Source organism: Pseudorca crassidens, chromosome 1, assembly GCF_039906515.1.
Source record: "Pseudorca crassidens isolate mPseCra1 chromosome 1, mPseCra1.hap1, whole genome shotgun sequence".
NCBI classification, from domain to species: Eukaryota; Metazoa; Chordata; class Mammalia; order Artiodactyla; family Delphinidae; genus Pseudorca; species Pseudorca crassidens.
In genome coordinates, this window is record NC_090296.1 from 146913473 (window position 1) to 146925178 (window position 11706).

General features: G+C 43.3%; 1 protein-coding gene across 1 annotated transcript; it reads right to left on the minus strand.

The window, feature by feature from the left end:
- Positions 1–5347: 5347 nt before the first annotated feature.
- On the minus strand, positions 5348–11354 carry C1H15orf40 (chromosome 1 C15orf40 homolog). The gene is made up of 4 exons (XM_067698223.1): positions 11197–11354; positions 9924–10050; positions 7429–7556; positions 5348–6075 (listed from the first exon to the last, which is right to left on the minus strand). Exons 1-4 carry the CDS (start codon positions 11308–11310, stop codon positions 5980–5982), a joined length of 465 nt encoding a protein of 154 aa, XP_067554324.1. The 5' UTR covers positions 11311–11354; the 3' UTR covers positions 5348–5979.
- Between the last annotated feature and the right edge of the window lie 352 nt (positions 11355–11706).

An 11706-nucleotide genomic window follows, 5' to 3' on the forward strand; every position in this document is an offset into this window, starting at 1 on the left:
TAGCTTGTTATCAGTGCTGTCAGACTGGAAAACGGGATGAGCTGTGGATAATACCCCTCGGATTTTAAGATTTACAGGATGGCATGGGAGGAGGTTAACGAGGACAAGTCATCCTCATCAAAATTGCTAATATGTGATTTGACTGCCCCCTTGAAGGATTAAGTGAAAGCATTTGCATAAAGTACACATCACTGGGCTGGGCACATACTCAGTGCCCATTCAGTGTCAGGTTTGTGCCTCCCCAAGTAGAGTGGGGTACCTCTGGGCTGACTTGGGTGCAAAAAGTGCAGCTCAGATCTTTCACCAGTCTCCATGTGCTGATGGGCTAATTCAGTTGTTTTCATTCCTGTCCCTAAGGGATACAGAGAGCCCCAAGTATTAATTACCGGTTAGATTTTCTCCGGGTTTCAGTGACTCCTCCTGAGACAGCTTCAGGGGACGATGTGATGATGATCTCATGGTTTTTTTCCACGGCCAGTGCCTTCAACTCCCTAAAGGATCACCAGCCTCTTTGTCTGAATCAGGTAAATAAAGCTGCTGTAATTGCTAAAGGCCAGAGCTTTCTCGTGTGTGTGTGTGTGTGTGTGTGTGTGTTTCTCATTTTAAAGTTTCCTTCACTATATGTTTTGTGTGTATACAAAATAATACTGTAAAAAGTAAAACTAGACAAATATGAATAATCTGCATCCAACCAGTGACTTGGGCCTGTTGTGAATGCTTCTGTCTCTTTCACCATGCCCACACAAATATATATATAAATTTGGTATATGCATGTTTTTCCTTTCCTACTAAAGTGAGGTTATATATATAAACCCACACACATATGTGTATATTATTCTTTGTTCACACAACATATTATAATAGGCATCACTCCAGGTCACTAGCTATAGATTAAAAATTAATGACTTAATTTTAATAACATGATATTGTATAGCATGGATATACCATTGATTATATGATCATTCTCCTATAGGTAGACACTTAGGTTGTTTCCTTTTTTGCCCCTACTTAACAATGCTATATTGCTTTTGTCCATATATCTTTTGAATGCTTTTATTTTATGTCTTCTGTGGGGTAGTCTCAAAAGTAGAATTGTTGGGTTAAAAAAAACCTGTATTATTTCATTTTAATAAATGCTGCCACATTTTCTAAAGCATTGTAGCAATTTACATTCCCATCAGCAACATACGAGTATTCATGTATGTGTCTCCTCTCCCTATGACTTCAACGTTTTGTCTAGATGGCCACAGGCCTTTTTACTTTAGGAGAACTTCACTAGGTTGTGTTTCATTGTGATGATCACTGTCAGTATTTCACCTAGGACACTGCACCTTTCATTATGTAAGTTTATCTTCTATTTCTCCAATGTTTTCTTTCTTTTTTGGGGGGGGGGCCGCAATGCGCTGCATGTGGAACTTCCCTGACCAGGGATCGGACCCGTGCCCCCTGCAGTGGAAGTGTGGCATCTTAACCACTGGACCAACGGGGAAGTCCTCCAATATTTTCTCGATTATATCTTTAAATCTTTGTTCTTCTGTTCCATTTCTTTGGTTCTCTTCTCCAGTTATGCATGTGTTGGTTTTCCTTTGTCTGACTTCTGTGTCTGTCATTTTCCTGTCTTTGCTCACCTTTCTCTAGCCTGCTCTCTAAACTCCATGTCATATATTCAGCCTCTTCTCTGTTGTGTTGTTCCCAGCAGGGCCTTTATTTCTATGATGCTTTTATTTTTTTACTTTAAAATTTGATGAGCCACATTTCAAGTGCTCAGGAGCCACATGTGGCCAGCAGCAAGTGTATTGGCAGCACAGTTCTAGAAGCAGACTAAAGGCTTGGAGTTCTGTTGACTTGCTCCCTTATTCTCCACAGCGCTCCAATCCCCCAGGTATCTCTGGGGAAACCTAAGACTCTGAAACAATTCCAGAGACACTGTGATAGTAAAACCACATCATGGATGAGATGAGTTGCATGGAGAAATGCCCACAGACTGTACCTCGTGTTGCAAAGTTTGGGGATTCACCCCTGCCAAACTCTAATAAGGGGACTAGATGGACCCTGTGGCACACAGCTAGAATAGGATTATAAAATGCTGAAAACTTGTATTAGTTGAATTATAAGGATTATCTGAAAAAAGCCTCTGTGAGCAGAGTTAGGTGGTCTTCTGGAGCCTGGAAAAAGGGAGCTCCTGTGCCATGAAGCATCAGTGTTCAGTGTTGTCCCAGGAGAGGGGCTGGTAAGATAAATATGTCTGTCCCTGCAGCAGAAATGGGAGCTCTAGACAGTCATAGCTCCCTGCTCCTGGCCCCTAAGTTCCCTGGCTCTGACCCCAAGCTCTCCAAGCTTCAAATGATGACTGGCTTCTGGACGAGATTTCCCAAAGGGACAGAAGGTGCTGAGGATCCCACTACACAGACTATTTGGCAGGTACGTTCTTCATTCAAATTAATAAATTGGCATCCTTTTAGAAATTAATTCCTTGTTAATTTTCCAGCCCAATTCCATTTTCAAAAACACTGACTAAATGGGATTTCTGAAATTTGCAAAATTAAGGCACTCAGGACCTCGCTGGCTCCACCAAAGTACTGACCCGAGACTCCTGAGTACTCAGCCAGCCCTGGTTAATGCCACACTCTGGCCTATGCTAAACTCAAGGTATGAGGGGACTAAGTCTAAGGAATGTCTCTGAGAAGACTAGACAAGAAGGATAAGAGATTGTGACATTGGTAGTCAGGCACTACAGAAGGGATTTCCTAATAGTACTGCTCACTTCAAAAGGAATTAAGAGTCCATTCCTTTCTTTAATCTATGTGTGGTTTTCTGCTACTGCAATATGGTGCCACCTCTTGGATACAAATTGAAAATCTAGCTTTAAAAATTTTTAGTCTCCAGTCACATGCATTAAAAAATTCTGAAGTGGGAGGCCATGATGGGTTCTAAAATTTATATTCTGCTCTAGAGTTAAGGAACTACTTAACCAAATCCCTAGAATCTGTAAGCGGGGGGATGCTGGTAGCCTGCAGCCCAGAAAAGAACTGCCTCCTCAAGTGAGTTTTTAGCTGTTCGGAATTTTAAACAGTGCAAAGGTGCCACCTACATGCTCTGGTTCTCTCTCCATACCTAGCTGTCAAACAAACAAGTGAGGAATGGCTCACAGGAATCAGGAGTTCAAGTTTCCTGTTTCTGCCTCCAACTGTCAACATATCGTGTAGGCAAAGCAGTGTCTGGCAAGTAGCAGGCACCCAAGTTATTAAATTATTCTTAAATCATGTTTGCAGGAGTAATTAATTATGTATTAAGGTGGGGAATGATAGATTACAGATGCAGTGCTAGAACATCACCATGACACTAGTCATCAGAGTTGGAAAAGTATCATTCAAACCTTGTTCATGGGCTGCCTGAAAGGCTGGACCCTCAGGACAGCACAGGATGAGAAAGGCAGTGTAATCAGGTCACTTTGTAGACCGTGTAAGTATTCACTTAAAGTTAACAGGGGTAGGCAGGGCTATAGTCATGTTATTAGACAACTGTTATAGGGGTTGGGGATTTTGTGTCCTTGTCCTAGGTCACTGGGCCTGTCTTAATATCCTTGGGGGAAGAATAGGGCCCAGCTAAAGAAAGCTGCATTAACTAAACTTCCACAGCAGCTCAAGGTGCCCAGGCCTTAGCTGTGATTGTTATTAATGGGGAACAGCCCTGTGTGGGTCAAGAGAGCATCAGACTGCTAAAGGCAACCTCATTTGCTAAGAAAGAAAGGGAAACATGTCCTCAGACACAGCTGCTGAACTAGTTCCTACCTCTGCCAACAGTTTTTTGGTGACAAAGTAAGGATGTTCTTTTTAAAAAGATACTGTGTGTTTCTCAAAAGAAGTGATTAGGCAAAAAAGTCCCTGTTAAAATAGTGGCCATTTTAAATGAAGTAAATAGATGATTGTGACGGGTATTTGTTGACTCCTGTCCAGCATCCATTTCTCTTTCTCTAACTTTTCCCAATTTGTATTCAAGCATCTACCTCTCTCTGCTCACTCCTTTGCTTCCAAGTAGGCTGAGCCCATCCCCAGCTCTAGGATGGGGCTTGATTAGTCTAAAACAATTAGAGTAACTTCTCTTTTCTCTAGTCACTGGTTTAGGTAACCTGTGTTATAACATGGCATTCCCTGACAGTAGGGGCTGGTTTAGAAACTTTGTGTGACCTAATCTGGGCTGAGATACAAGGAGGAGCTGATTGATAGCTTTTGGAAAAGAAATACCACAGCTCTTCTTAGAGGCCTTTTTTTCTACTGGAGGGGGTGACAGGTGGACAAGAAGCCTGGAACTGCTGCCTTTTTGCCTCCATGGGGGAAACAGGCCTGAGGATGAAGCTGGCACTGCTGAAGTAAGTCAGGGGAGGGAAAGAAAGTGGGTCCTTTATGACATCACTGAGCTGCTGAGTCAGTAACCTCTAAGTAAACCCTGCCTCTGGACTTTCCAGGTATGTGAGCTAATAAATCCCTTTATTGTTTGAGCCAGATGAGTTAGGTTTCTGTTACTTATCAAGGAAAGCATCCTAACAAACGAGTCATGTAAAAAGCACAAGTAAAATGCCTGTAGAGCACACACCAGAACAATGCTGAAAAAAAGAGAAAAGGTTCCGAAGCCAAGACCATGTAAAACAGAAGCACATTTGGAGGCAATGTGGCATAATGGCTTAGAAGAGAAGGCAGATGGGCGTAACCCATGCTCTGCCCTTCATGTTTACTCTGATCTTGGATGAGCCACCTAACTTTGGTTGTCCTCGGTTCCTCTCAACAGAGTAAGCTGAACTAGATGAGTGGCTCCCAGTTCTTTTACCATCCGTAATTTTTATTATTGGTCCTTTTGGTGGATTTTATATTTTTAAAGATTTTTGTCTGTCAATAGATTTTTCTCATGTGCTTAGACAAAGTACACAACTGCAGATCGGCTCTTCTATCAGCAAAGGTAATCGGGTTAACTTATTCACCGTAACAAATTACTATAATTTGATTGAACATTTAAAAGCAAGATATTTATTATTAGCTTTTGAAGTTCAATATAGATATGACTTCTGATAGGTTTTTACAAATACTGAAAATAGCTTCCAGATCTTCTATCTTCTTTTGAGGATCTTAGGAGATTCATAAGAACTACCAGATTTGATGACTGCAGTTACCATCCAAGGAGGAAGAAAATTCAGTGACTTCTCAAAAATGAAAATTAACATTAAATTACAAGTCTTTTTTTTTTTTTTGGCTGCGTCTTGCGTGGCTTGCGGAATCTTAGTTCCCCAACCAGGGATTGAACCGGGGCCCTGGCAGTGAAAGCGCTGAGTCGTAACCACTGGACTGCCAGGGAATTCCCTAAATTACAAGTCTTGATTATTCTTATTTACTTTCTAACAAAATGGTCAACAGAATTTTTAAAAAACACAGAAAAAAATTTTGCATTTTACATAATACATAATCATTTTAAAATACAAAGTGACACTATGAAGCAGTGACAGGTCTTCCTCTGTCACTTGTAAACTGGATTAGAAGGCCATCCCCAGAATTCCAGTAGTGCTGTGGAAATATTTTAATTTACAATTGGGATAAACTGCATTCAACTGGAAGCCAAGGGATCTAGGTTCTAGTTGCCATCTTGCACCATGTGATCCTGAATACACTCAAATTCTGGACATCAGAAGCCCCATGACGAAATGAAAGGGGCTCAGTCAGGTCATCTTAAATATCCTTTCCAGCTCTGTTATTTTGTAACACCATGAAATCAGAGTAACATGTCCCAAGCTGTTTGGGATCAGGGATTTTAGAACCTAAATTCAACATAACAGTACTTTTAACCTTCATACTTTTTTTGTGTGTCCTGTTCTTAATTAAATATATGTGTATTTCCACATTCTGTGTCTTTAAATATATTTTCCTTTTTAACAGTCTTTTCAGCATTAGCAATAAAAAAGTTTCTCAAGGGTGTACTTTTCATTTCTTGCTTTTATTTTTTTTCAACTTGCTTTTTCAGTTTCTCCAAGATCTCTTCCGGAGTTGTGGAGGCCAAAAGCTTTACCACTTTTTCACGAGATTTACCACCCTTGACCAAAAGGAAAAAACAGTGTCAGGATAACACACTAAACCTTCTAATGCTATTAAGAGGCAGCAGACCTCAGTTGCTGAGGGGTTGTTACAAGTAGGCTGGTGTTTTCCTGACAGCTTAGTGCCCACTTTCTCCTAGCCATTTCTGGTCTAACCAAAGGCTGTCTCTTCGATTCCACCTTACTACAATATTTTTACAACTCTCCAGAGTTTTTAACCTTCATACATCAATTTCTGTAATAATAAAAGCTAGGCATTAAATTTTCAAAATGAATATGGAATCCAGATGTACAATATTCTGGTTTCAAGTAATACTTTTGTTTAAATTATTTTTTAAATTACCAAAACAAATATTGCAATTTTATATAAACTTTGTATAAAAATAATTCCAAATGTAAAACAAATTGGTATTCTCTATACCGTTACACATTTCTGAAAATTCCGAACAAAAAGCAACCACATATCCAAGTGCTATGATTCCACAACTGCTTAAGACAACTATAAAAAGGTAAACACCCTTTAAAGAAAGTAAATTTTGAGCAGGTATTTATCTAAATGGGTAGAAGCTGCACAGGTGGAAGAGTGGGTAGTCCCTTTCAGGCAAATGCCAGAGCACGTGCGCTGGAGAAAATCCGAAATGACCTGCCGCAGGGGCGACGGTGAGGGAATGGCCTGATCAGATGGACGTTTAGGTACAGCCTACTAACCAATGACTCTGAGTGCCCGCTGGATCCTGGGTAGGAGCTACAGAGTATAGTATAGCAGTGGAAAACAAATAGAGCTTTAAGAAGTATAAACACGAGTGGGTCTTACTCCTACAGATTCTATTTCAGTTAAGTCTGGGGTGATGCCCAGGAACCTCTGTTCTAGAAATCATTTCCAGGTGATTTTGATATCCACCCCTAGTGCAAACCCATGGTATTAATGACTTCACATGAGTCCTCTCTCTTCCTAATAAGCTTCTAGTGAGCAAGGATAACATGGGGGACCAGGTATGCTTGATGAACTCACTAATGGAGATGACAAGAGGAACCATTTTAGATTTTTCTAGTATGGTGATGACTTGAGGGAAAAGACAAGCAAGATTAATCTGACAGAGCAGGTACAGGAATGAACTTACGAGAAAATGCTGGAAATGATGGCAATTAAGGAATACAAGTATAGCGTTTGCACAGTCTGAAGGAGTGAGGCATTAGGAGTGAAAATTAGAAAGAATTCACAGATTTTAGTGATTAAATGATTATGAGCATTAAAAACAACTGGTTTTTCAATTATTTGGAAAAGAAAAAAATTGGTATTTTAAAAGTAATGACTGATGTACTCAAAGATGTTGAGAGAGAGAGAGACCTACCTTATCCAAAACCACATCACTCTTCCTGAGTTCTAAGACTTTGGAAAGATACCAACAAAGCTCAGCGTTAGCCTCTCCTTCTGTCGGAGGTGCTGCAATAGCTACACTCACAGCCTCGGCTGTCAAATCTGCAATGAGAACAGTGTGGACTTGATCCTCATGGAGTTCTTTTTCTTCACGCAGTGAGCATATTTTGTAAAAGTGTTTGCATTTGTCTGGCATGTTGTAGGTTTTCAATTAATAACTGCTGAATGAAGAATGATTAATCACAGTTAAGGGAACATAAACACAAATATGCCTCTACCATTACAGAAATCCAAAGAAAGCTGATTTTTACCCCACCCCACCCCACCCTGCTGACCAAAATGGGCCTACAGAATCCTGGGCAATAACCTGGATTTAGGAGCTGGAAACTGCACTTGGTCTAACAGGAAGAGCCCAGGCAGGGAGTCAGCGGAGCTGGGCTTTAGCCCCGCAATGTCACGGAGGAAGTGGATTAACCAGGCAGCTCACGAAACTGTAGAGGGTTGTTCAGGGTCTCATCAGGAAAATGGGAGCACTGGATTAGATTCACCTCTTATGTGAAATGTCTCTTTGATATTTTTAAAATGTAGTTTTTAGGGCTTCCCTGGTGGTGCAGTGGTTGAGAGTCTGCCTGCCGATGCAGGGGACACGGGTTCATGCCCCGGTCCGGGAGGATCCCACATGCCACGGAGCGGCTGGGCCTGTGAGCCATGGCCGCTGAGCCTGCACGTCCGGAGCCTGTGCTCCGCAACGGGAGAGGCCACAACAGGGAGAGGCCCGCGTACCGCAAAAAAAAAAAAAAAAAAAAAAAAAAAGTAGTATTTAGTTAGCATCTACACAGCGCTTACATACACTAATTTTAAGGGCACACAAACATGTTTTAAGGGCTTTACAAATATTAACTTGTTTATTCCTATAATTTTATGAAGATATTAATACCTTTATTATCTCCATTTTACAAACGAGGAAATTGGAACCGAGAAGTAATGTGTCCAAGGTCACATGGCTAGAAAGTGGCATTGTGATTCACAAATAAATTTGAATTCATGCTTTGAAATCCAGGGACAATGAACACTGCTTTTTGAAGAGTGGTCCAGACTCCCTCATCAATACAGCCTTTATAAAGAGCAACGTGTCTGCAATTCTCCACTGTTATTTCTGAGAGAGAAGTATACACTCAAAGCAGTTTGCAAATGAGCTTGAGCTGGTCCTGCATCTGGGGTTACTTAGGGATTTCCACACGCTTACATCTTGCCTGTGTAAACACAGCTACAGAATCCACAGGAATGAGATGGTAGAACAACCTTCCTCCTAGCCTGTCACTGATTCTATGATGCACAGTTTTTCACATTTTAATATCTTTGAAATCCTGATGTATCATAATAAATGGAAAAGAAAGTTTAGTTGATGTGGATTTTGTCTTACTGGTACATAAAGTACTTCTGCACCTTATACATAGATGATGGCCAGTTAGATCTCATGAAACATGGTATTCCAACAGCAGTGTCCACAGTGACTACTTAGAAAATGCTGGCCAAGGAGGGTACAGCCAACAAATAGCCAAGCTAACATGGCCATCAACACAAACCAGGCCTAGCACCCCAATTTTGAGGTCTTGTTTTAAAAATATTTTAAAAATTGGAATACAGAGCTTTAGCTTTAGTGGGTGAAAAAGACCGTCAAGATAACTCAGATCAAACTTTTTTCCCAATCAGAAGCCTCCCCACCCCACCCAATCTCTCCTGAAGCCCCAGCATTTAAAACAAATGTAAACAGCTACTCAGGAGTCCTGTCTGCCAACCTCCCCTTTGCCCACCGCAGATTCTTGAGGCACCTTTTGGACTCCAGGGAATAGCTTAAAAGCTTCTATCTCATCTGACAGATGAAAGAACTGGGCCCAGGAATATCTTGTAGAGTTTTGATTTGAAATAAGCTCACACAGGTGTTGATGATCAGGTTCACAGATCTGAGGTTTTCTCTCTCTCCTTGGACCAATGGTCATTTAAAAAATCAACCAAAACATCTTTCTCTGGCCAATGTTTCCACTTTTGGAATAGGACAAACTAAGAATCATCTAGGCTACACGTTTCTATCTATGTTCTTTCTAAAATACCTTTTTAAATTTTGAGGTATAATTGACACATAACAGGTGTACAACATAACGATTCGCAGTTTGTATTTTGAATTGATCACAGTAAATCCTGGTTCATAAAATACCATATTAAAAAGGACAATACACAATGGTTTTTTCATCTAACTTGGTATGCTTTAAATACGGTATATTTGGTTTTAAACACTAGATTACACCTTTACATTAGAATCCAGAATTTAAAAATGGAGAAGCCTCTAACTGCAGGTGTGAAAAATATACTTGACCACACAGGATGAACTTCCAGCAAGCCAAGGCAAAGGGAGGATGGAGAGGAGACAAGTGGTGCATACAAGATTCCCACCCCAGTGGCCAGGTATACCTGTCACAGCATTTTGTTTGGAACCAGGTTTGGCATGGATGGCTATGGTGACACAACCTTTGGGATCAACGGCCACAGGACCTGAGGGAGGAACTGGTCTCTCTGCTTCCTTGCTCTGGCTTTTACCCTAAAACGACAACAACAATCACACTACAACTTTACGGTTACAAAATACTTTCCCACACATGTGATCTTTCCATGATTCCTTTTCACCCTTAACCAAGACAAACTAGGCTAATGGGTCACGTCCAGGGAGTTCTGGCCACCCAGAATGGTCTTCCAGCAGCCTTCATGGCTCAAATCAATTCTTCCACGAAGCCTTCCCATCAACCCCACAAAGTGCTTTTTTCCTGCCTTGGAAAACCTGACTTAGAACTGGTTCCTACTGTCGGCTTTGTATTTCCCATTCCTCAGGGAGCAGCGATTATTCATTATTCATCTTTGTATCTCAAGCAGCACAAGTTAACAAACGTTTGTGAACAACTATGGCTGGACGGTGTATATCCATGTGTTCTGGGGGGAAGGGGAGGAGGAAGGAACAACAGTGGTATTTAAAGGACTACTGTGTGCCAGAAGCTGTACTCGGAACTTTCCATTGAACAAACATGAACTGCGCACCAAGGCAGTATGTAGGCAAAGGAGATGTAAAGATGAATAAGGACACATGGAGCTCAAGGAGCTAGGACTGCAGCGAGAGAAAAAGAACAAATAATCACTCTAATACACTGTGCTAGGAGCGCCGACCACACACGCACAGGGCATCACGGCGCAGAGAAAGGGAAGGCAGTCCCGCCTTGGGACACTGGGGAAGCTCCCGGCAGGAGACAGTCTTAGAGCCGGGTCTTAGGAACCGATTGGAGTCAGCCCTGCAGAGACGGTGGAAGGGAAGTGTGGGAGTGGTGCATTCTTGATGGAGGGGTGCGAAGACCAACCAAGGGAAGGAGACAGAACGCTAACTAGAGCCTCCCAGGGAAGCACAGGCCGCACGGCGCTGCCGGAACACGAAGCGCGAGCCTGAGAGTGTGGGCGCAAGGCCGGCGCGGTCGGCAGCCACAGCTCAGGAACAGCCTCGCGCGCCGCCGGCCCGGGCCCTCCGACTTCCCCGGTGGGCGGCAGCGCAGCCGAGAAAGACGGGGAGCGGGAGGCCCGAAACTCAGAGACAACAAGCAGTTGGCGGAGCTTCTACCCACCCACGGGTCCCGCTTCTCTCCCGCGCTCCTCAACCAGCATTCCTGCGGCCCACCCTCCAACTGCCAAGGGACTTGCCACTGGCCTTGTTCACTGCACCAGCTTTCTTAGGCATCTCGGTGCCCACAGGGAGCCGGGCAGCAGCCCGAGCACCAGGTCCCCTCCCCAGCTGCCTCACCCAGCAGCCGAGCCGCAGCATCCACGCCAAGGAGGCGGCAGGAAAGGCGGCCCGACGCCGGAAGAGCCCTCTGCACCTGCGCACGCAGCGGGCGGGAGCGGCTTCTCTGGCCTGCGCCTCTGCTGTGGCACGAGGGCGACACCTTCCGGCTGGCGGGAGCAAGACCCCTCGTTCTTCCCGGACCTACGCGGGACCCTCGCCACCTAGAAAAGCGGCTCAGGAGACCGAGAGATGGGGAGCTGGGCTCTGGTCGAGTCGTGACCACCCCCAACCCCCTCTGGTCTTGTTTCCTCATGGGAAGAAAGGATTGGAGTGAGCGGCAAAGAGCGCACAGGGCCAGGTGTCTTCTCGCTGCTGCAGCCAACCAGCAGGTGCAGAGCTCCACGCTGCTTCCTATGGCCCTTAAGTGGATGTAGA